This window comes from Megascapheus bottae, chromosome 14 (genome assembly GCF_031878675.1).
Source record: "Megascapheus bottae isolate mThoBot1 chromosome 14, mThoBot2.hap1, whole genome shotgun sequence".
NCBI classification, from domain to species: domain Eukaryota; kingdom Metazoa; phylum Chordata; class Mammalia; order Rodentia; family Geomyidae; genus Megascapheus; species Megascapheus bottae.
Genome location: NC_143522.1, coordinates 52258418 through 52282226, shown reverse-complemented (window position 1 = coordinate 52282226; position 23809 = coordinate 52258418). Strand labels below are relative to the sequence as shown.

The window sequence follows — 23809 nt, the reverse complement described above, 5'->3', positions numbered from 1 at the left end:
CAGAGGGCTCTAGCCTTTGAAACTGACCGAGGCTTGTCTATCAGAGGACTGACATCCACTTTACCTCTCGCTGCAGCCTCCTGCCTCGCTGACCACATGTAGAGCGAATCAGAGGATTGCGATAGCTGAGATCTCATTTACCCAACAAAGTAGAGGTTTTACATGAGCAGCGCTGCAGTAGGTGCAGAAGATTTCATCACCATCCTGATAGAGCTGTCTAGAGGAGAAAAGAAGACAGCACAACAGTCATACACATGACTTGACTGTTACAGCCGAGTGCTGGGAAGGAAAACACGTGCTGTCTGTCAGCCTAGACTTACATAGAGATGTAGAGTGGGAAAATGACCCAGGGTATATTGTTGAGAACTGTGATGAACAAGTTACATTGAAGCTAAGAGCTGATTTCCTTTTCATAAAAGCTACCACCACACACTCCATAACAATCCTTTCAGGATCCGATGAGGTAAGTACATGTTAAGCAACCTTAATCTGAAATCCGAAGTGGTTCAAAAATCTATCTTGTTGAGTACAGATATGCCACCAACAGAAAATTCTATAGCTAATCTCCCCCCCCCCTCCCGTCCCAGTCCTGGGGCTGGAACTCAAGGCCAGGGCACTGCCCCTGGGCTTCTTTTGCTCAGGGCTAACACTATACCACTTGATCCACAGCCCTGCTTCTGACTTTTTCTGTTTATGTGTTACTGAGGAATGGAACCTTATGCATGCATGCTAGGCAAGAACTATACCATTAAGCCACATTCCCTCAATAGCTAATTTTGTGTGAACCATGGCTCTCAACAAACAGGTGAACTAAAAATAGTATATGACTAATAATAACTCAGTGGAAGAGATTTTCCCTATCATGCTCAAGCCCTAGGTTCATTCTCAGTGAAACAAAATACCTTTGGGCTATGTGCATAAACTATATACAACTTTTTTTTTTTTTATCAGTCCTGGGACTTGAACTCAGGGCCTGAGCACTGTCCTTGGGCTTTTGCCTCAAGACTAGCACTCTAGCACTTGAGCCATAGCACCACTTCTGGCCTTTTCTGTGTATGTGGTATCAAGGAATCGAACCTGGGTCTTTGTGCATGCCAGGCAAGCACTCTACCACTATACCAAACTCCCAGCCTCTGTACACAATGTTTTTAATATTTGGTATTGGGTCCTACCTGGGCATTGGTAGCTCATGCCTATTATCCTAGCTACTCAAGTGGCTGGGATCTGAGGATTGTGGTTGGAAGACAGCCCAGGCAGATAATTCCTAGAGACTTATCTAAAAGTAACCAGGATAGAACTGGAAGTGTGGGTGTGGCTCAAGAGGTAGAGCACCAGTCGTGAGCAAAAATGCCAAGCAAGAGAGAAAATAAGGGAAGAGGTAGCACTGATCAAAAAGAAACATACTCAGGCTGGGTGGGGTGGCTCTCGCCTGTAATCCTAGTTACTCAGGAGGCTGAGATCTGAGGATCACGATTCAAACCCAGCCCGGACACAAAAGGACCTGAGACTCTTATCTCCAACTAACTCCTAGAAAATGACAAGTAGGGCTTGGCTCAAGAGTAGGGTGGTAGGGGGCCAGGAGTTTGGCCTACTGGTTAAAGTGCTTGCCTAGCATGCACGAAGACCCGGTTCAATTCCTTGGTACCACATGCATGCAAAAAAGCCGGAAGTGGTGATGAGGCTCAAGTGGTAGAGCTCTAGCCTTGAGAAAGTCCAAGGACAGTGCTCAGGCCCTGAGCTTAAGCCCAGGACTGGCAAAAAAAAAGAGTAGGGTGGTAGCCTTGAGCTGAAGAACTCAAGGACAATGCTGAGGCTAAGTTCAAGCCCCATGACCCACCAAAAAAATAGACACATACTCATTAACTCACCTATGTATTCGTAACCCTTCTGATCACCTTTGCAATAAAAAAAAAAGCAAAGCCCTGAGTTCAAGCTCCAGTACTGTTGTATGTGTGCACACACATGCTTAGATTCTGTCCTTATGATACCTAATTATATATGTATATTCATGTTTCAAAATTTGAAAAAACTGGAGACACTTGTGATAACAAGCATTTCAAATAAAGAATACTCAATCTGTGTAGTAGATGACAAAGTCTGTGATTTTTCCCCCCCCTGTTGTGGGACATGAATTCAGGGCCTAGGCACTATCCCTTAGCTTCTTTGTGCTCAAGGCTAGCCCTCTACCACTTAAGCCACAGTACCACTTCTGACTTTTGGGTGGTTAATTGGAGATAAAGAGTCTCAAGGGGACTTTTCTGATGGAGCTGGCTTTGAACTGTAATCTCAGCCTCCTGAGTGGCTAGTGAGCCACTAGTGTGAGCCACTGGTGCCTGACCTGATTCCCTAATTAAATTTATTTTGTTTGAAAATATTTTAAACATGATAATGTAGTGAAAGTACTTTATAATGAAACTCCTACAAAAGTGCTCATTACTGTATTGCTGGGCAAGACATGTTAACACATGTTGACTTGGTAACCTGAGGTATAATGGTCTATATCTGGAAGTTTATCATTTCCTTCTGCAAGATCGGGAAGTTTTTTCACAGGAGATAGCTCTGAGTTGGGCTTTGAAAGAGGGGAAGGGTGGATCCTGGCTTAAGAAGTAAAAATAAATCTAAGTGCCAGTGATTGTATATAGAGATTCCCTTCTTGAATACTTGTTTGTTAAATACATCATTTGAAATATGATGTAAAAATCAATGTTAATAAATTCTTTAATAAAAAAAGAAGTAAAAGTAAGCTCTTTGGGTAACAATAGGAATGGTGTAGGGTAGGACTGAAATAGAGGTGATAGGAAACAAAAGAAACTTGGCTGTAAGCTAATACTTGGACCCACAAAATACAAGCAAAGGGAATAGAATAATATCCCTACCATCCTACATTCCTTTATTATTTCTTCTTGTTCTCCTCCTGCTTTTCTTCCTCCTCCTCTCCTTTTTCTCTCTCAATTTTTCTTTCTATCCTTTCTTCTTTCTTTCCTTCTCTTTTTTCCCTTCCCTCTCTCCCTCCTTCCTTCCCTCCTTCCTTTCTTCCCTCCATCCTTCCTTCCTTCCTTTCTTCCTTTGTACTCATTTAACTTTTTCACTCAAAGCTGGCATTCTACTTCCAGCTTTTTGCTAAAAATAAGATTATAATTGTTTGCCCATGCTGGCTTCAAACTTTGATCCTCAGATTTCAGACTCCCAAGTAGCTAGGATTACAAGCCTGAGTCATCAGTATCCAGCTTTTTCGTGTGAGTGTGTGTGTGTGTGTGTGTGTGGTCCTGGAACTTGAACTCAGGGCCTATGTGTTGTCTCTGAGCTCTTCAGCTCAAGGATAGTGCTCTAGCACTTTGAGCCATTTCCAGTTTTCTGGTGGTTAATTGAAGATTAGAGTTTCATGGACTTTTGTGTTTGGGCTGTTTTGAACCACCGACTTGGTTTTGAGCCTCAGCTCTCAGCCTCCTGAGTAGCAAGGATTATAGGCAAGAGCCACCAATGCCTGGCTTTTTTTGTCCCAGGCAGTTTATGGCTATGGATTGGGCTATGTAGATTAAGGCTGACCTTAAATTTGAGACCTCACTGCCTTGGCCTCTTTGAGTGATGAAATTATAGGCATTGCTTTTTCTTTGTTTTGTTTTGTTTTTGGTTGTTGTTGGTCCTAGGGTTTTGCCCTAGGTTTAGGGCACTGTCCTCAGCTCAAGGCTACAACCCTACCCCAGTATCTGGGCATTGTCCCTGAGCTCTTCAGCTCAAGACTGCCATCCTACCCCTGGAGCCACAATACCACTTCCAGTTTTCTGGTGATTAATTGGAGATAAGAATCTCATGGTCTTTAGTGTCCAGGCTGTCTTTGAACCATGATCCTCAGATCTCAGCCTCTTCAGTAGTTAGGATTGCAGGCCTGAGTCACTGAGCCCTGCTTCTTTCTTTTCTTTTGTAGTCTTTACACATATGAAGATCTCTATTCCTGGCCTGTACAATTCCATTCACTCTTCAAAACACTTTTACATAAATGACTGAATGTGATTTTCATAATACGCCTGTAAAGTAGTGTTATGGAAGCAATCATTGTATACATTTTTGTATGTTTGTGATGGCTGGACTTGAATTTAGGGCCTTTCATTCTTTTTTGTTGTTTTGTTTTGTTAGTCCTGGGGCTTGAACTAAGGGCCTGGACACTGTCTGTAATCTTTTGCTCAAGGCTAGCACTTTATTGCTTGAGCCACAACACCACTTCTAGCCTCTTCTGTTTATGTGGTATGGAGGAATTGAACCCAGAGCTTCATGCATGTTAAGCAAGCACTCTACTACTAAACCACATTCCCAGCCCCAGATCTTTTATTATTGTGTAGTCTTTTGCTCATATCTAGTGCTCTGACACTAGTGTTTCACCTCCTGTTATTTGGAATGGGAGTCTTGAGGGCTTTTCTGCCCAAGCTGGCTTTGAACATCAGTATTCGAGGTTTCAACCTCTTGAACAGCTAAGATTACAGCCATTGGTGCTTGACCACATGCATTTTTTTTCTTTTTTTTGTAGCTTTCTGGGATCAGAAAATTGAACTAAAATGTGACTGTTAGTAGAGTGTGTACTTAGAATGTGTTAGGCAATGGGTCTGATCTCCAGCCAAAATACATTGTCTCTGTCTCTATATGTGTTTGTCTCTGTCTCTGTCTGTCTTTCTGACTCTCTCTCTCTCTCTCTCTCACACACACACACATACACCACACATACAACATAGAATGACCATAGATTTTACTATTTGACAATTAGATTGAGTGACTTCCTGAGTCTTTGTCTGGGCCTGAGATAGACATCAGAAACCCAGAATTTACAGTTGGGACATCAAGTGGTAGCCAAAGGCTTAAAGAAAAGCTAGATGCCAGTGGCTCAAACCTATAACTGTAACTATTCAGGAGGCTGAGAGCTAAGGATGGGAAACTCTTAGATCTAATTAGCCACCCAAAACGGGGAAGCAGGGGTGTGGCTCAAGTGACTAGTCTTGAACAAAAAGACTGAGGTACAGTCCCTAGAACCTTAGCTCAAGCCCCAGTGCTGGCACTTTTAGGCTTTAAGACTAGCCTAACAGTCAATGTTCAGGAATTGGTTTGTAAGATGACAGGCTCACTCTACCTACTGTATTATACAAAGGAATGGGACCAGCATTTCTAAGTAGCTCACACATGAGGAGTACGAGATCAGTTTGCAGAATCATAGAAAAGGGCACATGAATTTAGGTGATAATGTGGACAATAGGAATGCTACATGCAAAATGGACACTTGCCATGGTTCAGTAGCTGTGGGAGTCAAGGAACCGGGGCGGGAACTTTGGAAACAGGATGGGAAGTTTGATTAGAACTGGGAAATCTGGGAAGGGAAGAATCCTCCGAAGGAAGACAAGCTCCCTTGACGTGGTTAGTGTGGGCTCACAGGGTCAATACATGGGCTGTAATAGCAGGAAATAGGTTAGGATTTTGAGAAAGGAAGAGAACACAACACATATAGCTAACATCATCATCACTTAGGGCACTGCTGAGGGAGGGATCTGACACCTGGACTGCATGGGACAATGACTTCATCCATCTCATAAAACATGGGGAAGCAGCTTTGTCATCTCACACAGGATGTTTTTGTTTCTATTGTGCCAGTGTTGAACTCAGGGCCTGGGTGCTGTCCCTGAGCTTCTTTTGCTCAAGGCTAGAGCTTTTAGCATTTGAGCCACCTTGCCATTTCCAGCGCAAGGCTAGCATTCTACCAGTTGAGCCACAGCTCTACTTCCAGCTTTTTCTGTTTATGTGGTATTAAGGAACCCAGGGCTTTATGCATGCTAGGCAAGTATTTTACAACTAGGCTACATTCTCAGCCCTGAATGTATATGTTTTTGTGTGTGCCAGTATGGGGGCTTGAGCTCAGTGCTTTAGCTTTCTTTTTTTTTTTTTTTCCTTTTTTTTGTCAGTCATGGGGCTTGAACTCAAGGCCTGGGTGCTGTCTCAGCTCTTTTGCTCAAGTCTAGTACTCTACTATTTTGAGCCTCAGTTCCATTTTCAGTTTTCTGGTGTTTAATTGGAGAAAAGAGTCTCCTCTCATAGTGTTACCTGCCCCATGACAGGTTGGCTTTGAACTTCGATCCTCAGATCTAAGCTTCCTGAATTGTAGGAGTGAGCTTCTGCTGTCTGGTTGAGCTTCATTGCTTGCCTGCCTGCTTGCCTGCTTGCCTGCCTGCCTGCCTGCCTGCCTGCCTTCCTTCCTTTCCTCCTCCTCCCCCTCCTTCTCCTCTTCTTCCTCTCCCCACCCTCTCTCTGTCGGTCAGGGGGGCTGGTACTCTGGCCTGGGCATTGTTCCTGAACTCTTCAGCTCAAGGCTACTACCCTACCCCTTGAGACACAGCACCTCTTCTGGTTTTCTAGTGGTTAATTGGAGATAAGTCTCATGTTCTTTAATGCCTGGGCTGGCTTTGAACTGCCATCCTCAGATCTCAGCCTCCTGAGTAGCTAGGATTACAAGCATAAGCCACTGTGCCCAGCGCTGAGCGGTCTCTTCCCCCCACCCCACTCTGTCATGGGACTTGAATTCCAGGCCTAGGTGCTATTCCTGAATTCTTTTTGCTCAAGGCTAGCACCCTACCACTTTGAACCACAGCATAACTTTCAGTTTTCTGGTGGTTAATTGGAGTTAAGAATCTCTTGGGCCTGGAGTTTGGCCTAGTGGTAGAGTGCTTGCCTGGCATGCACCAAGACCTGAGTTTGATCCTCCGTACCACTAATATAGAAGAGCTAGAAATGATGCTGTGGCTCAAGTGGTAGAGCTCTAGCCTTGAGAAAGTCCAAGGATAGCGTTCAGGCCCTGAGTTCAAGCCGCAGGACTGACAAAAAAAAATAAAAAACAAACAAAACAACAACAACAACAACAAAACATTCATGGACTTTCCTGCCTGGGTTGACTTTGAACCTTGATCCTTAAATCTCAGCCTCCTAACAAGTTAGGATTATAAATTTATAGATGTGAGCCACCAGTGTCTGTCTTGCTTTGCATAATATTTTCCTATTATTTAGATAGTTTATTGTAATACACTTCTTTTTAAGAGTTGTCAAGTTCCTGTTAAATTATTATCGCTTCAAGTTTTGTTAAATGACTTGGCCTCAAGACGACTCAATTATGATGTTGGGCTGTACTCTTCCTCCTTCTTGCCTGGAGCTGTGTGACTTTCCACCCGATTGGTTTTGAAGACAGGTGGATCTTTCTAGACTTCAATGTTGGCTTTAAAAATTGCCAAAAAATGGGCCAGGAGTTTGGCCTAGTGGTAGAGTGCTTGTCTAGCATGCACAAAGACCTGGGTTCGATTCCTCAGTACCACATACATAGGAAAAAGCCAGAAGTGGTACTGAGGCTCAAGTGGTAGAGCTCTAGCCTTGAGAAAGTTCAAGGACAGTGCTCAGGCCTGAGCTCAAGCCCAGGACTGGCAAAAAAAACAAAGCAAAACAAAAAACCCAAAAATGGGCCAGGACTTTGGCCTAGGGATAGAGTGCTTTCCCTGCATGCATGAAACCGTGGGTTTCATTCCTCTGTACCACATAAACAGAAAAGGCCAGAAGTGGTGCTGTGGCTCAAGTGGTAGAGTGGTAGCCTTCAGCAGAGAGGCTCAGGGACAGATGACCTAGGCCCTGAGTTCAAGCCCCAGACCACCCCTCCTCCCAAAAGCCAAAAGTTTATAATAACAAACAACAACAAGAACAGATTGCCCAGGATAGCCAAGTATTGGGTCTATATTCCTAGGTGGAGTCCTGGAGGATCTAAATTCTGCCAATTTGGGCAGAAAGTAACTTGAGACTCCATCTATAGTTAACAAGCAAAGAGCTGGGCTGGAAGCATGGTTTAAGTGATGGAGTGCCAGCCATGAGCAAAAATGAGAGCACAGATCATGAGTTCAATCGCTGTACACACACACACACACACACACACACACACACACACACATATGCACACACACACACTAAAGGTAGATTGTGCAAAACTGGTATTCGTAAGCCACATTCTGTCTGTAAATTTAAGGTCATTACCCCCAGTTGCTGGGGATGGAAAACCAGAACATTAGGCACACTAAAGCTTGCTGATTTAGATATATCCCTCACCTTCCAAATCCTTTTTTTTTTTTTTTTTTGGTGGTCTCTGAACGTGTTTTTAGAACCAAGTTAGCCACAGCTCCACTTCTCCATTTTCTCTGTTGGTCTCTTTCCCTCTCTTACCCCTTCATCCCCCCTTTTTTTTTCTTGCAGGATTGGGGTTTGAACTTAACTTCAGGGCCTCTCCAGTTGCTCAGGCTGGTACTCTACCATCGAAGCCATGCTTCCAGTTCTGCTTTTTGCTTGTGATTTCGGAGATAGAATGTAGCAAACTGCCAGAACTGGCTTGGAACCTGACCCTTGGGATCTCGGCCTCCCGAGCGTCTAGGATTGCAGGCGTGAAGCCCCCTGCGTCCTGCTAGAGAGGGTTTTTTTGTTTGCTTTGGTTTTTATTTTTGGTGGGAGCACTATTTTTTCTAGGAAACTAAACTACTGTGCTCCAGAGCTAGATCCTTAGCCCTGATCCCTGCTCCAGAGCTAGCGCAGCCACTCCCTTCTTTCTCGCTGGGTCTTTCAACGAGGGGGCGCCCATCCCACGGGAGGGACCGCCGGCCTGCTCGCCCTCGCCCCGCACGTTCTCGGTCGAGGGCTGCCCCCTGGCGGCCAGCGTGCGGCCGGGGCCCGCCCCTCCCGTCGGAGGAAGACCGCGGCGGCGGCGGCGTTGGGGAAGCTCAAAAGCTGATGCAGCCGCTCCCCCGAGGGGGCGGGGAGTGGAGAGCCGGGCTCCCCCGGGCTCCCCCGGGCTCCGGGCAGGCGCCGCCCCCGGGGCGCACCCCGTCCCGGGTCCTTGCAAACAACCCCGCGGAGCGTGCCGGGCTGCAGGCGGGGGCTTGGGATCCGGCCCCGACCCCCCGAGTTGGGAGGGAGGGACGAGGACGCGTCTCCAAGGGGCGAGCCAGGGCTGGGGGCCTCGGCGCTGAGACCCCGGCTCCCTTCCTCTGCAGCACCTCGGGCCCCGCCGCTAGCGCTCCCGAGAGCCGGGCTGGCGGCCGGGGCCCCGACGGGCCGGGCTGCTGGTCCCCGGAACGAGCCTGCCCGGCGCTCCGCTGGCGCGGGGCGCTGAGGCCGGGGGTCGGGGCGGGCGTACCGATGAGATCGCAGGGCTGTAGTCACAGAACTGGGGGGGGGACAGGAAACGGGAGCTCACGGGAGACAGCAGGGGTCCCCCGAAAGTGAGGGCGGCTGGGGAGCGAGCGTGGGAGGGAGGAAGGGGGCAAACGTGAGCGCCGCCGCCGCCGGCCGCCGGGGGGGAAGGGCGGGGCGCTGGTCGGGAGCGGGGTCCCGGAAGAATCACGCTGTGGGGGTCACTGCTCTTCTGGGACTCCAGAAGGTTCGGCCCCCTGTCCTCCCCTCTGCCCTTTCACCCTTTTTGTGGCGCCTGGCTTGGCCCGCGCACGCGCACCTAGGTTGGCACCGGAGCCCGGTGTGTGAGCTCGAGCAGCTGAGGACTTCCTGGGTCTGAGGAAGGGAGCGCTAGATGAGGCCCCATGACTGAAACAGGAGTGGACTTCAAGCCATCTGTGTCTCCCACTGTAAACTCGTGACATAATCCTTGCTGGAGAAGTCAGAGGGTAGCCACGCAAGGCGAGAAATCCAAGGACACGTTGAGGAGCACAAGCAGCTGAGAAGTCGTTAGGGAGGAAGACATGGTTCACTCATTCATTCGTTCCTTCTGTTCGTCTAGAAAACTTTTCTTTTGCTGGTGTTGAGGAATTGAACCCAGAACCTTGCACATCTTAGCAACTCCACCCTAGAGGTGTATCCACAGCGCTCTCATTTATAGACATTTGTTGACTGTTTATCCTCACCCACATACTGAAGGATCCACTGGTGACCGAAGCTCTTGTCTTCTAGAGGGCCAGGTGACAGCGGACAAATAACACCAGGAATGAAAAATGTCAGAGGGAAGACTATTCCAGGCGGTGGCAGGGAGAACAGGCAAACAGGTACTGGGAAAGCAAGCTCTGATGGGTGGGAGTATGCATGTTGTGTGGTCTCTGACCACAGTGCAGCTTGGGGAGACAGTACTGTGCGTCTCTTGGGATTTTCCTTACTTAGGACTCCAAGAGTGAGATGAAGGGCCGAGACAGCTGGGAAAGTCTAAAAGAGCACCAGATTATCTCTGGACTAATTCAGGTATTGGTGACAGTGAACACTGACAGGTATGCAGCTCTTGGTGAAATGGAACTTGGTTTCTATGCACAGAATCCTTAACTACTACTTATCAGTACCACCTGCCTTTGGAGTAATTGGCTTCCAGGTACAAGTGTGCCTGAACACTATCAAGCAGACAATCGCCTAATGGCTGGAACTCTGAAAATCTAAGGAAGTACTACATAGAGCCCCTTCCCAGCACTAGATACCTCCTATTGTATACATACTTGGTGGCTTAAGATGACTGACTACTCAGGATCCAGGTGCATGTGGTTCATGCCCAAAATCCTAGGAGACTCTAGGACTGAGGATGGAGCCAGCCTCATCAGGAGACTCATCTCTCCAATTAATTACAAAAAGCCAGAAACAAGAGCTGTACCTCAAGTGATAAAAGTACTATCCTTGAACAAAAAAGCTAAGGTACAGTGTTCAGAGCATGAGGTAAGCCCCAGTAGAAAACCAAATCAAGGGCTGGGAATGTGGCTTAGTGATAGAGTGCTTGCCTAGCATGCATGAGGCCCTGGGTTCAAATCTTCAGAACCACATAAATAGGAAAAACTGGAAGTGGTGCTATGGTTTAATTGGTAGAGTATTAGCCTTGAGCTGAAGAGCTCAGGGACAGTGCCCAGGGCCAGAGTTCAAGCCTCAAGACTGACCCCAACTCCCCCCAAAAGGTCTCAAATAATTGGCATGTGATAAATTTATATAATAATCATTTATTTCTGAGTACTGAAACAGAGGTACTATCCAGTTTTATTCCAAAAAGATTTGTATTTCTCCACCTCTGCTAAGTGAACATAAATATATTTAAAGAATAGTGGTTTGAAGGGGTGCCAACTCATGAATCTGCCCAGAGTGCCAAGGGCCTAGTTGGCTCTTTCCTGGCAACTCAGACTCACGTGTTCACATTGGCCTGAACCAATTGGAGCTCTGAGATGTGTGTGGGCATGCTTGATGTCTGGCCACACGATGGCTGTGCTTTCTTTCCTTGTGTGCATTGTCTTCCGTGGCTTGCTTTAGGGGCTGAAATGACAAGGAAAGTTGAGATGGTGTTGAAGTATTTTGATGCCCACTAACCATGGGAGCATGGGATCAGATACTGGATTAAACGTAGTCTGTATGTTGGAGGTGAGACCATGTGATGAAGGGAAGACGGCAGGCAGAGGGTTGGGAAAGGCACTGTAAATTGCAGGCCGCTTTAAAGTGCTCCATTAACTCGGAGCAGTAAGAGAGATCTGGGACTGAAGGGGGAGGAGGATGGGAGACTTTAGAGTGCTGAAGATGCTTGCAGGCTAGGAGGTGGCTAGGTCTTCTGGGTCTGACCCGGCAGTCCCAGCTCCAGCCCGTCCCCTGGCCCCTCCCCGCTGCCGGCCAGAGTCACAAATGTGTTTTCCTGTTTTCCACTTCAGTCCCCTGCACCCTCCGCTTTTTCTGCTCCTGAGAGTCAACAGCCGCTGCAGCATGAGCCTTCTACCCCTGATCCCCTAAGTAGCTGCCTCCAGCCTGCGCGCAGCTTTTTCTCTGCACTTGTCCCAGGTCTCAGGACAGGTAAGAGGTGGGAGAGGAGGGACCTTGGGTGAGGGGGAAAGCCTAGGAGGAAGATGGAGTGAGTTCCTAAACATCAATTGGCTGAAAGAGGGAGTCATCAGCCTCATTTCCTGGTCCCAGCCCTCTTTAGGCAGAACCTTCTCTCTAGAGACTTCAGCCCTTTATGAATGGGAGCCCTGGCTGTAAAAGTGAACTGTTCTCTTCTTATTTCACTTTTTTCAATTTTTTTTCCTTAAAGGAAGTGATCGTAACCAAAGAGGAATATAGAAAAACAAAAGGAGAGCTGGGGAGGGAGAGGTTGAGCAGCTAAGCTGGGAGGGATGGGGAAGCCTGCCACACGAGCGTGTGTCAGTTTTGTTTCTGTTGGTAGGAGAGGCTGCCCAGACCAGTGGGAGCCAGGAAGGCAAAGCCAAGGGGTCTTGGAGGAGAAAGTGTGTTCTCACAGTCAAGACCCAGATCTGCGGGCTGCTTCAGGAGGGCTTGTGGAGTTTGGTGTTGCCAGTGGAAGGCGGGGCCAGGGCATGAGGGCTTCCATTGGCTGATCTGCCAGGCACATTCTACCTTGCTTCCCTGACTCCCCATTCTGAAGCTTCTCCTACAGGGCATTGGATGAGTGTTGGTCTGGAATCTCCCATATCCATGGGAAGATGATGGCACATGGGAAGATTGGAGGAGGGTCCTCATGAGACCCCTGTAAAGCCTTGCATGACCAAAGCTTCTTTAGGAGGGCCTGGGGGAATGTGGCTTGCTTTTGCGGGGCCTGATGGCTGACCCAAGGTCTCAGGGGAGATTGTAAGCTCCCAGACTTGGTTTCTTTTTGCCCATGGTGCTAGGCAGTGGTTGAGTAAAGAGGAGTAGGGAACCCTCTAGGACCTACTGGTTTCCCAGTACTTCTGGGCAAGCTGTTTGCCTGACCTGTCTGAGGATTCCTTGAGAGTTTTGTTTTGTTTTTTTTTTTTTCTTCTAAAGGCAAGTGCTCTACCACTTGAGCCACAGCTCCTCTTCTGGCTTTTTGCTGGGTAATCGGAGATAAGAGTCTCACAGACTTTCTTGCATAGACTGCTATTGAACCTTGATCCTTATAACTCCACTTCCTGAGTGGTTAGGGTTCCTGAGTGGTTAGGGTTATAGGTATGCACTGACATCTGGGTACAGAAGGTTTTTCTTTTTAACACCAAGTCAGGTGTTTGGCCTTGTAGACTTTTTCCTAGTCTCCCTCCCCATTTCCATTCCTTTGACTTTCTCTAGTTCTTTCTCTTTCCCCTTCTCTTCTTTTTCTTCCCTCCCGCTCTTCCTTTCATTTTGGTGTTGGTACATGAGCTTGAACTCAGAGGCAGAGTTTATTCCCTTAGCTTTTTCACTCAAGGCTGGCTCTTTGCCACTTGAGCCATAGTTTCTCTTTCGGCTTTTTGCTGGTTAATTAGAAATTAGAGTCTCATAGACTTTTTCTGCCTGGGGTTGGTTTTGAACTGCAATTCTCAGATCTCAGCCTCTTAAGTGACTAGAATTGCAGGTGTGAATACTGGTGCCCATTGTCCTTGGTATTTGGATACACATCCGTGGTCCCAGTGAATTGGTCTTAGAAAGGCAGCTGTGATGATATGTTGAACTTTTGTTTGTTTTCTTAGTGGGCTCACTAGCAATCACAGCTTGCCAAGCAGACTTGGAACTACTTCTCTTTGCCGGCCCAGGAGGAGAAAGAGAAGAGGTGCCAGGAAGAAAAAAAAAATAATGAACTGACTTTAAGCCAGGGGCTGGTTGCTCATGACTATAATCCTGGCTACTCAGGAGGCTGAGATCTGAGGATCACCATTCAAAGCCAGCCAGGCACGAGAAAGTCCTTGAGACTTATCTCCAGTGAACCACCAGAAAACCAGAACTGGTGTGTGGCTCAAAATGATAAAGCACTAGTCTTGAGCTGCAGAGCTGCCGTACAGCGCGCAGGCCCAGAGTTCAAAACCCATGACTGAACAAAAGGAAAAAAAAGAGCAAACTTTAACTGCAGGATTGCAGGGTATTCTTTTTAATCTAATCATATCCTCCTGCAGGTAACTCATTAGGGACCTTGGAAAGAGCTTTCCTATCTGAAGGTAGGACTGGAGAGTAGACCTGGGAAGTGGGTGGGGAGGTGGGAGATAACATAGTGTGTGAGCTTTGGGTCTTAGCTGTGGGACCTCTCCCTCTACTTTGGCCTCCTTAGTTTCTTCCTTCTGGAGGTGCTTGGTGGGAGGGTTCAGTGTGATAATGTGCTTCAGTGCTTTGCACTGTGTCTGGTCTGGACCAGTGATCACATATGCTAGCTAGTGATCACATATGTTATAGGAGCATTTTGTGGGGTATTGGGGAAAAAAAAGAACAGCGACTTTTGGATGGGTTTGAGATGTATATGTGACCATCTTGGGAGAAGGCTAGGGTCTCTTGCTGGTTTATTTTCCTTTTTCTCTTCCCTTTCTCTTGTCCCCATGCCCCAACTTAAATAATAAATTTAAGAATTAGAATGGTGGGGGGCTGGAGTTTGGCCTAGTGGTAGAGTGCTTGTCTAGCATGCACAAAGTCCTGGGTTTGATTCCTCTCTACCACATACATAGGAAAAGGCCAGAAGTGGTGTTGTGGCTCAAGCGATAGAGCTCTAGCCTTGAGAAAGCCCAAGGACAATGCCCAGACCCTGAGTTCAAGCCCCAGGACTGGCAAAAAAAAAAAAAAAAAAAAAAAAAGAATCAGAATGATGGGATGAAACATTGAGCTGTCTAGTCTCTTGTAGAATAAATAGTGAGGGTTAGGAGAGGATCTAAGGATGGACAGAAAGGATTTCAGAATGGATACAGTGTATTCTCCTGGAAAAAATAAAACCAACAAAACAATCAGACAGATATAAAGTAGACTATAAAGACAGAATAAACTGCAATTTCCAAAAAGTCAATTCCTTCTGTGTAGGTTAGCTGAGTGAAATCTTATTTCCATGCTTTAAAAAAAAGTCAGGTAAGCACTATACTAATAAGCCACATCCTAGGTCCTTTCTATATCCTCCTCCCTCTTCCCTTTCTCTCTGTATTTTCTTTCTCTCTGTATGTATGGATGGAGACCTGCATTTATTTTATTTTTGTTGGTCATGGGGCTTGAACTGAAGGCCTGAGTACTGTCTCTGAGTACTGTCCCTGAGACTTTTTGCTCAAAGCTAGTGACCTACTACTTTGAGCCACAGCTCCACTTCGTGTGTGTGTGTGTGTGTGTGTGTGTGTGTGTGTGTGTATACACGTGTATATGTGTGTGTGTGTGTCTGTCTGTCTGCCTGGCTGCATGTCTGCGCATGCATGCACTAGCTCTACCACTTAAACAGATCCACATCTTGCTTTTTTGCTAGATAATTAAGGGGTCTCACATATTTTTCTTCTCTGGCTGGTTTTGAATTAGGATCTTCAGATCTCAGTCTCCTGACTAAGATTATAGGTGTGACCCACTGTTGGCTGGTTCATTTCATTTCTTTTTCTTTTGTGTGGGTCCTGGGGCTTGAACTTGGCCTGGACGCTGTCCCTGAGCTCAGCTTCCTGAGCAGCTAGGATTATAGGCATGACCACTGCACCCAGCTTGGTTCATTTTATTTCTTAATCTTGTTTTCTTTGAAGTAGCTTGAGGCTTAGAATTTGGGGTGATGGGGCCAGGAGTTTGACCTAATGGTAGAGTGCTTGCCTAACATGCACGAAGACCTGGGCTCAATTCTTTGGTGCCATGGCTCAAGTGGTAGGGCTCTAGCCTTGAGAAAACCCAAGGACAGTGCCCATGCCTTGAGCTGGCCAAAAAAAAAAAAAAAAGAATTTGGGGTGACAGGGCTGGGAATGTGACTTAGTGGTAGAGTGCTTGCCTAGCATGCATGAAGCCCTGGGTTCGATTCCTCAGTGCCACATAAACAAAAAGCTGGAAGTGGTGCTGTGGCTCAAATGGTAAATCCTTGAACAAAAGAAACTCAGGAAATGTGCCTAGGCCCTGAGTTCAAGCCCCAGGACTGGCAAAACAAAAAAACAACAAAAAAATTTGGGGTGGCAGCCCTAGTTTACCGGCAGCCACTCTGCATGAGGAAGTGTGCCCAGTTCTCGTTTCTGAACACCCAGTCATCCAATCATGGGGTATAGAACTGCAGTTACACTTCCTCTATACTCAGCTTGTGAATAATCCTCTGGGCCCCATTCTGCACTCTTCCTGCCTTTTTTTTTTTTTTTTTTTAATTGTTTAGAATGTGAGAGAATCAAGGCCAGGGTGGGGACATGGAGGACACGGAGAAGGGTCGGTGCCACCTCTCTGTCTCTAGCTAACTGGCTTGGGCACAACTTCTTTAAGGGCTGCAGAGGTGACTACCCAGTTCCTAGCCTTGTTGCTGAGCTTTGGGTCCTGGAGCTGAGCTGACAAAGGAGATTCCTACGAGTGCCTTCTTATCACAGAAAGTGCTGAGCCAAGTGCTGCCCCCTTCGCAGATGCAAAGGGCCATGAACTTTGGACCCAGACGATTACTTAACCCTCCTCTCCCTTTTCCTCACCCCTTCCTTTGTCCGCTCCAGCTCTCCACCCTTCTTGACTTAAATCTGTAGGCCGTTGTCTGGCCTTCCCCTTTACCACCAGGAGAGAGGAGGAACAGCCTGACCACTGTTCTGGGAGACCACTGCAGTAGAAGCCTGCTGAGATCCAGGGCCGGGGAGTGAGTGTGTGTCCCGCTTGTTTCCGTGTCCCTCTGTCCCTTGCTAACCTCTGCTGTTTTGCAGTATTTGCAGTGTTCCTGTTTTGCTGTTCTTGCTCTGTAATGTTTCCACTTGCCTGACTTGATTTTCTTCAGCTCTCTCCTGCTCAGCCTGGCTTCCAGCTGTTTCCTTTCCTTGGTTTTGGGTGTTGACGCTTCAGCATCATCTCTGGGATGGAAAGATTTCATCAGTTGCTTCCAGTCATGTCTAGGTTTCACTACTTATTTCAATTATCTTTCTCTTGCTCACGCTTTTCTGGGGAAACTGTGCTGGTGTGAGGCCTGGAATCCTATTTATAGGGATGGGTATCTGGGAAAAGAAAAGCAAAAACAACAACAGCCTGCGTCTTCCAGGATGAGATAGGGTTGCTTGAGTTTGGCCAGGATTGAAGATGCCAGCTGCTGTTAATGGATGCTTGCTGAGTAGGGAGATGGTTGTGATTCTAGCAGGAGCTTTCTAAAAGCCTTGAAGGCTTGTCAAAGCTTGAGTCGTTGGGGAGGAGATTTCATAGATTAGCTGCTTGTAAGATCGAATCTTCATATTACATCTCAGCACAAGTGAAATTTGAGACTTAAAAAATTTGAGACTTGGGCCAGGAGTTTGACCTAGTGGTAGAATGCTTGCCTAGCATGTACGAAGACCGGGTTTGATTTCTTGAGAAAGTCCAAGGACAGTGTTCAGGCCCTGAGCTCAAGCCCAGGACTGGCGCACACACATACACACACACACAATGAGACTTTCTTTTTGGTGAGGACAGAGGCTGAAACGGGATGGGGGTGGGGGGCCTCAACCCTCTATAGTTACACCTGGGAACTGCCAAACTACCCCCCCCTGAATCAGGTGGGAAGTGGCAACTTAATGAGGTGAGGCGAGATACTGTCTTGAGGGAATAAGTACCTTCCTTTAAGATTCAAGTGTGGGCTTTGTTTGTTTGTTTTGTTTTGTTTTTGTTTTGCTAGTCCTGGGGCTTGAACTCAGGGCCTTAGCTCTGGTCCTGAGCCTCTCTGTACTCAAGACTAGCACTCTACCACTTGAGTCACAGTGCCACTTCCAGCCTTTTCTGTTTCTGCGGCACTGAGGAATTGAACCCCGGGCTTCATGCATGCCAAGCAAGCACTCTACCATTAAGCCACATTCCCAGCCCCAAATTTGTTTGTTTTTAAACTTTGTGCTTTTTTTTTTTTTTTTTTTTTTTTTTTTTTTTGCCAGTCCTGGGCTTGAGCTCAGGGCCTGAGCACTGTCCTTGGACTTTCTCAAGGCTAGAGCTCTACCACTTGAGCCTCAGCACCACTTCCGGCTTATTTTCTGTGTATGTGGTACTGAAGAATGGAACCCGGGTCTTTGTGTATGGTAGCAAGCACTCTACCACTAGGCCAAACTCCCGGCCTTCTTTTTGCCAGTCCTAAGGACTGAGCACTGTCCTTGGGCTTTCCCCAAGGCTAGAGCTCTACCACTTGAGCCACGGTACCACTTTCGGCTTTTCTTATGTATGTGGTACCAAGGAATCGAACCCAGGTCTTCATGCATGTTAGGCAAGCACTTTTACCACTAGGCCAAATTCCCAGCCCCACAAACTTTGTACTTTTAGTTATGGCTTGACTCAGGTCTCAGTGCTTTGATGAGGTCCCTTCGTTTTCTCACTCAGGCCTGGCATGGTACCCTTTAGTCACACTTCCATATCCAGCTTTTTGCTGGCTCATTACTGGAATTTCCCTGCCCAGGTAGGGTAGGCTGAAACCTTAATCCTCCTGAGTAGCTGGGATCACAGGTGGAGTCACGGGGGCTCGGGTTAAATTGGGGTTGATGAGCCAGTTGAAGAAGATGCTATTTGGAGGTAGAGAGGAAGCGGTCTCTGAAGTGGAGTGTGGGCCGCCCATGCTGGCCGCTGTCAGGTGGAGAGGGAGCTGGTCTGGGATTGCAAACCACCAACCTTATCTCCTCTTTCTCCCTTAGAAGGCGATGCCAAGAAGCTGGTGACCACTTTCCTTTCCCACCATGGTTGACAGCACCAAGTATGAAGTGGCCTCCCAGCACGAGGCCTGTGCCTCTCTGGGTGATGATCAGGCTAAACCCGAGGCGGAGCAGGTAAAGCTGAAGAAGGAGATCTCGCTGCTCAATGGCGTGTGCCTGATAGTGGGGAACATGATTGGCTCGGGCATCTTTGTCTCCCCGAAAGGGGTACTCATGTACAGTGCCTCCTTTGGCCTCTCTCTGGTGGTGTGGGCTATCGGGGGCCTCTTCTCTGTCTTTGGGGCCCTCTGTTATGCCGAACTGGGCACTACCATTAAGAAATCGGGGGCCAGCTATGCCTACATCCTGGAAGCCTTCGGGGGACTTCTTGCCTTCATCCGCCTCTGGACCTCCCTGCTCATCATCGAACCCACCAGCCAGGCCATCATTGCCATCACCTTTGCCAACTACATGGTACAGCCCCTCTTCCCCAGCTGCGGCGCCCCCTATGCTGCTGGGCGCCTACTGGCTGCTGCCTGCATCTGTAAGTAGGGCTGGGGCTGGAGGGGCTGCAGGGAGCAAGGCGGGGTGAGGCCGTGGTGGGTGTGTGACAGGAAGTAAGGATGGCTTAAAGAATGCTTTTAACCATGCCTCATTTTGTTGTTGTAGAATTAGTGTGTGCTAGCCTAGCACCATGCTATCCCAGTGTAAAATCAGAACCACAGTGGTAAGAAAGGAGGTGAAGCAGAGAGTGGTGGTGCATGCCTGTAATCCCAGCTACTCTGGAGGCAGAGGTAGGATCCACTGCATTTTAAAAAGTGGAATAAAAGCAAAAGGCGTGGTTCAAGTAGTAGAATGGTAAGCCTCAGGCCTCAAGTTCAGCCAGCAGTTCTGAGGGGAGAGAGGCAAAGCAAAAAATGAAAATGGCTGAGAGTAAAGTAGTAGTGTGTTTGTACACACAAGGCTATTTGATTCCAACCCCAGAATCAAAAAAAGCAGAAAAAAACGCAACTTACCTTCTTTCCAACTTCCTATATTATACATCATGAACAGCCGGTATGCTCTTCCTTATTTCCCTCCATCAAGAGAACTTAGTTTTGGTCTATCTTTTCTAAAAATAAGACTATATAATTCTCTTTCCCTCCTTCTCTACCTCCCTCCCTTTTTTCTTTCCTTCCTTCTTTTTTCTCTATTTAATCTTTACATAGTTGTATTAAGAGGTTTGAGTATCTTTCCTCAAGACTAGAGCTCTACCACTTGAGCCACAGCACCACTTCCGGCTTTTCTGTGTATATGGTACTGAGGAATCGAACCCCAGTCTTCGTGCATGCTAGGCAAGCACTCTACCACTAGGCCAAGCTCCCGGCCCCTCGATGCATTTTAAAAATATTTATCTTTATTAAGTAGTAGCACAATACTATTTATTTCTTACCTTATTGCTGTCTATGACTTCTAGTCCCATATGGAATAAGAATAGTGAAGGAGGGCATACTTGTCTTGTTCTTAGAGAAAATGATTTCAGCTTTCTCTCAACCAGCATGTAGGGGTTATGGGGCTTGAACTTTGGGCCTGGTCACTATCCCTGAGCTCTTCAGCTCAAGTCTAGCACTCTGTCACTTAGAGCCACTTCCCATATCCTGGTGACTAATTGGAGATAAGAGTGTCATAAGGTCTGGGAGTGTGGCCTAGTGGTAGAGTGCTTACTTAGCTGCACAAAGCCCTGGGTTTGATTCCTCAGTACATAGGAAAAGCCCAAGTGTCACTGTGGCTCAAGAGGCAGAGCCCTAGCCTTGAGCAAAAAGTGTCAAAAGGACAGTACCTGGGGCTCATGTCTGTAATCCTAGCTACTCAGGAGGCTGAGCTCTTGAGGATCAAAGTTCAAAGCCAGCCTGGGCACAAAAGTCCATGAGACTTATATAACTCCAATTAACCACCAGAAAACTGGAAGTGATGCAGTGGCTCAAGTGGTAGTTCAGTAGCCTTGAGCTGAAGAGCTCAAGAGACAGTGTCCAGGCTGAGAGTTCAAGCCTTACAACCAACCAACCAAAAAAAAGAAAAAAAAAGCCTGGGCCTTGCATGCTTGGGCTGGCATTGAACCTCGATCCTCAGATCTCAGCCTCCTGACTAGCTAGGATTACACGCACAGCTCTTATTTCCAGCTTTTTATGGTTAATTGGAGATAAGAAACTCATGGACTTTCCTATAAGAGCTGGCTTAGGCACTGAGATCCTTAGATCTCAGTCTTCTAAGTAGCTGGGATTACAGATTGTAGCCTCAAAAACCCTGCTTTTATTTAGTTTTCTATGTTGCCAGGCTGGTATTGAATTCTTGGGCTCAAGTACTCTTTTTGTGTCAGCTTCTAAAGTGGTTGACACTATAAAGTGCTACTGTACCTCTCTTTTTTTTTTTTTGCCAGTCCCTGTGCTTGAACTCAGGACCTGACTGCTATCCTTGGGCTTTCTTTCTACCTTTGTCTCTACCTCTTTCTGTCCCTCCCCCTTTCCCTTATTCCTTTCTTTTCTTTTTTTGTGAGTCCTGAGGCTGAACTCAGGATCTGGGCACTCTACTCTTGAGCCACAGCACCACTTCTGGCATTTTCTGTGTATGTGGTACTGAGGAATCAAACCCAGTGCTTCATGTATGCTAGGCGAACACTCTACCACTAGGCCACTCTCCCTCTCCCTTCCCCCCCTTTCTTTTCTTTCTTGTGTGTAATAGTGTTGGAGCTTGAACTAAGGGCCTCTTGATTTTTTCATAGATTCTTTGCTCAAGGCTGATGCTCTACCACTTGAGTCACACCTCCACTTCTACTTCTGTTTTTGGTGGTTAATTGTAGATAAGTCTTTTGGATTTGTCCATCTGATAAGGCTTTGAACTTTGATTTTCAGACCTCTGCCTCCTGCGTAGTTAGGATAATAGGTATGAGCCAGCATGCCCAATCGACAGTTTTTAAATTGGATGTGTTTTATTTTACTAAATATACCTTTTCCTACTCAATTTTGACTTCCATTTGCATAGTATATCTTCTTCCATCTTTCAACTTTCAGTTTATGTATAAGTTTACTGTTGAAGTGACTTTCTTTACTTTTTTTTCTTTCTTTGTTTTTGTCATTCATGGGGCTTGAACTCAGGGCCTGCATACTCTCCTTGACATTTTTTGCTCAAGGCTAGTGCTCTGTAACTTGAGTCATAGTGCTACTTCCAGTTTTTTCTGTGTATATGGTACTGAGGAATCGAACCCAGGGGTTTGTGCATATGCTAGGCAAATACTATACCACTAGGCTACACTCCTAGTCCTTGCTTTTTTTTTTCCCCAGTCTTGGGCTTGGGCTCAGCACCTGAGCACTGTCCTTGGACTTTCTCAAAGCTAGAGCTCTACCACTTGAACCACAGCACCATTTCTGGCTTTTTTCTATGTATGTGGTACCGAGGAATTGAACCTGAGTTTTTGTGCATCCTAGGCAAGCACTCTACCATTAGGCCATACTCCTGGCCCCCCCCCCCCTTTTTTTAAAATTGGAAATTCGAGTCTCGAGGACTTTCCTGACCACGCTAGATTCAAACCTTGATCATCAGATCTTTGCTTTGTAAATAGCTTAAATTACAACTATGATTACACTGATACTTGGTTCCATCTCACTTTTTTTTTTTGCCAGTCATGGGGCTTGAACTCAGGGCCTGGGTCCTGTCCCTGAGCTCTTCAGCTCAAGGCACTGTACCACTTTGAACCACATTGCCACTTCTGGTTTTCTGGTGGTCTATTAGAAATAAGAGTTTCATGGACTTTTGGCCGGGAGTTTGACTTAGTGGTAGAGTGCTTTCCTATCATGTACAAAGACCTAGGTTCGATTCCTCGGCACCACATACATAGAAAAAAGCTGGAAGTGGTTCTGTGGCTCAAGGGTAGAGCTCTAGCCTTGAGAAAAGTTCAAGGACAGTGCTCAGGTCCTGAATTCAAGCCCCACAACTGGCAAAAAAAAAAAAAAGTCTCATGGACTTTTGTGCCAGTGCTGGCTGTGAACCATGATCTTCAGATCTAGATATCAGCTTCTGAGTAGCTAGGATTACAGGTGTGAGCCACTGGTGCCTGGCTTCAATTACTTTTTTTTTTTTTTTTGCCAGGGCCTGGATAATGTACTTTACTTTTCTCAAGGCTAGTGCTCTACCACTTGAGCATGAAAATTTCTATGGGCTGGGTTTTGAAAGCTATCATATCAGTACATCCTGACTTTTCTTTTTTTTCCATCTCCTAAATAAAATCTGAATAAAGCTATAATGGAGGTGCTGAGATGATGACTTTCCATAGTCTCCATCTCTCAATTATCTCTGTTCTTGAAAAGGAAAAGTTGCCTTTTGTTTTTTCCCAAGCACAGGAGACTGTGGGATTTTAGAGATACCTCTCATCCTCCAGCTGTGAGAGAGTATAGACTCTGTCTGCCAGTGTAAGGGGCAACAGCAGCTGTTGTGCAGTGTGCAGGAATTTTGTATCAGTTGCTCACTGGATTTAATCTTTTTTTTTTTGCCAGTCCTGGGCTTGAGCTCAGGGCCTGAGCACTGTCCTTGGACTTTCTCAAGGCTAGAGCTCTACCACTTGAGCCTCAGCACCACTTCTGGCTTATTTTCTATGTATGTGGTACTGAGGAATGGAACCTGGGTCTTCCGTGCATGCTAGGCAAGCACTCTACCACTAGGCCAAACTCTGGGCCCTGGATTTAATCTTTTCAATCAACTTTGTGTCATTTTCTCTTTCAATGTCTCCATTGCTCCATGTACTCAATTTCTCCAAGGCCTGTGTATACTGCTATGCAAACAACTGGCTGTCTTCTGTGAGTTCTCCTGTGTTTTCTGTGTCCCAGAGGATGGCTCAGACTTATTTCCGTGTGTGGATTGTTTGTCATGCATGGCAACAGTAAGGGAGGGGTGGAAAGCACCGGCCTGTGATGCAACATGGGTTTTTTTTTACCCCAATGTCTTATATGTGACTTCTGATTTTTCTCATATCACGTGGTTGAGCTTGGTAGATGGTTCACCTCTGGAACTAATTTTAGAATCTGTTAGTTTTGAGACCCTTTCTCATGTGGATATAAGCTAAATTTATGTCCTTTCTGTGGCCAGAAGGATCATTCCATTTAAGTAATATTTTCACAATGGCTGCATCATCATAAGTACCAGGATTCTGGCCTGACATCTCTGAGACCAACAATGTGTTTTCTTGCCTTGTAATTTGACATTTCTTTTCGTGACTCAGTGTTACCCTGGGACATTTCAATTCTTGTATGTCTGGGGTCTTCCCGGGCCACTAGGGGAAGAACGAATGTTTCCTTTTT

General features: G+C 46.7%; 1 protein-coding gene and 1 long non-coding RNA gene across 2 annotated transcripts in view; both read left to right on the top strand.

Annotated features, from left to right (window-relative positions):
* The first annotated feature begins 24 nt into the window (after window positions 1-24).
* On the top strand, window positions 25-10262 carry LOC150055277 (uncharacterized). The gene is made up of 3 exons (XR_016537638.1): window positions 25-463; window positions 9958-10049; window positions 10162-10262. It is a non-coding gene; the product is annotated as an uncharacterized LOC150055277 (long non-coding RNA).
* A 1369-nt stretch (window positions 10263-11631) lies between these two features.
* The window catches only part of Slc7a7 (solute carrier family 7 member 7), a 42085-nt gene continuing 29907 nt past the window's right edge, over window positions 11632-23809 (top strand). The window contains exons 1-2 of the mRNA XM_090345217.1: window positions 11632-11805; window positions 18486-19026. Coding sequence (XP_090201343.1) covers window positions 18528-19026 — 499 coding nt within the window. The 5' untranslated portion in view covers window positions 11632-11805; window positions 18486-18527. The remainder of the gene's footprint in view (window positions 11806-18485; window positions 19027-23809) is intronic.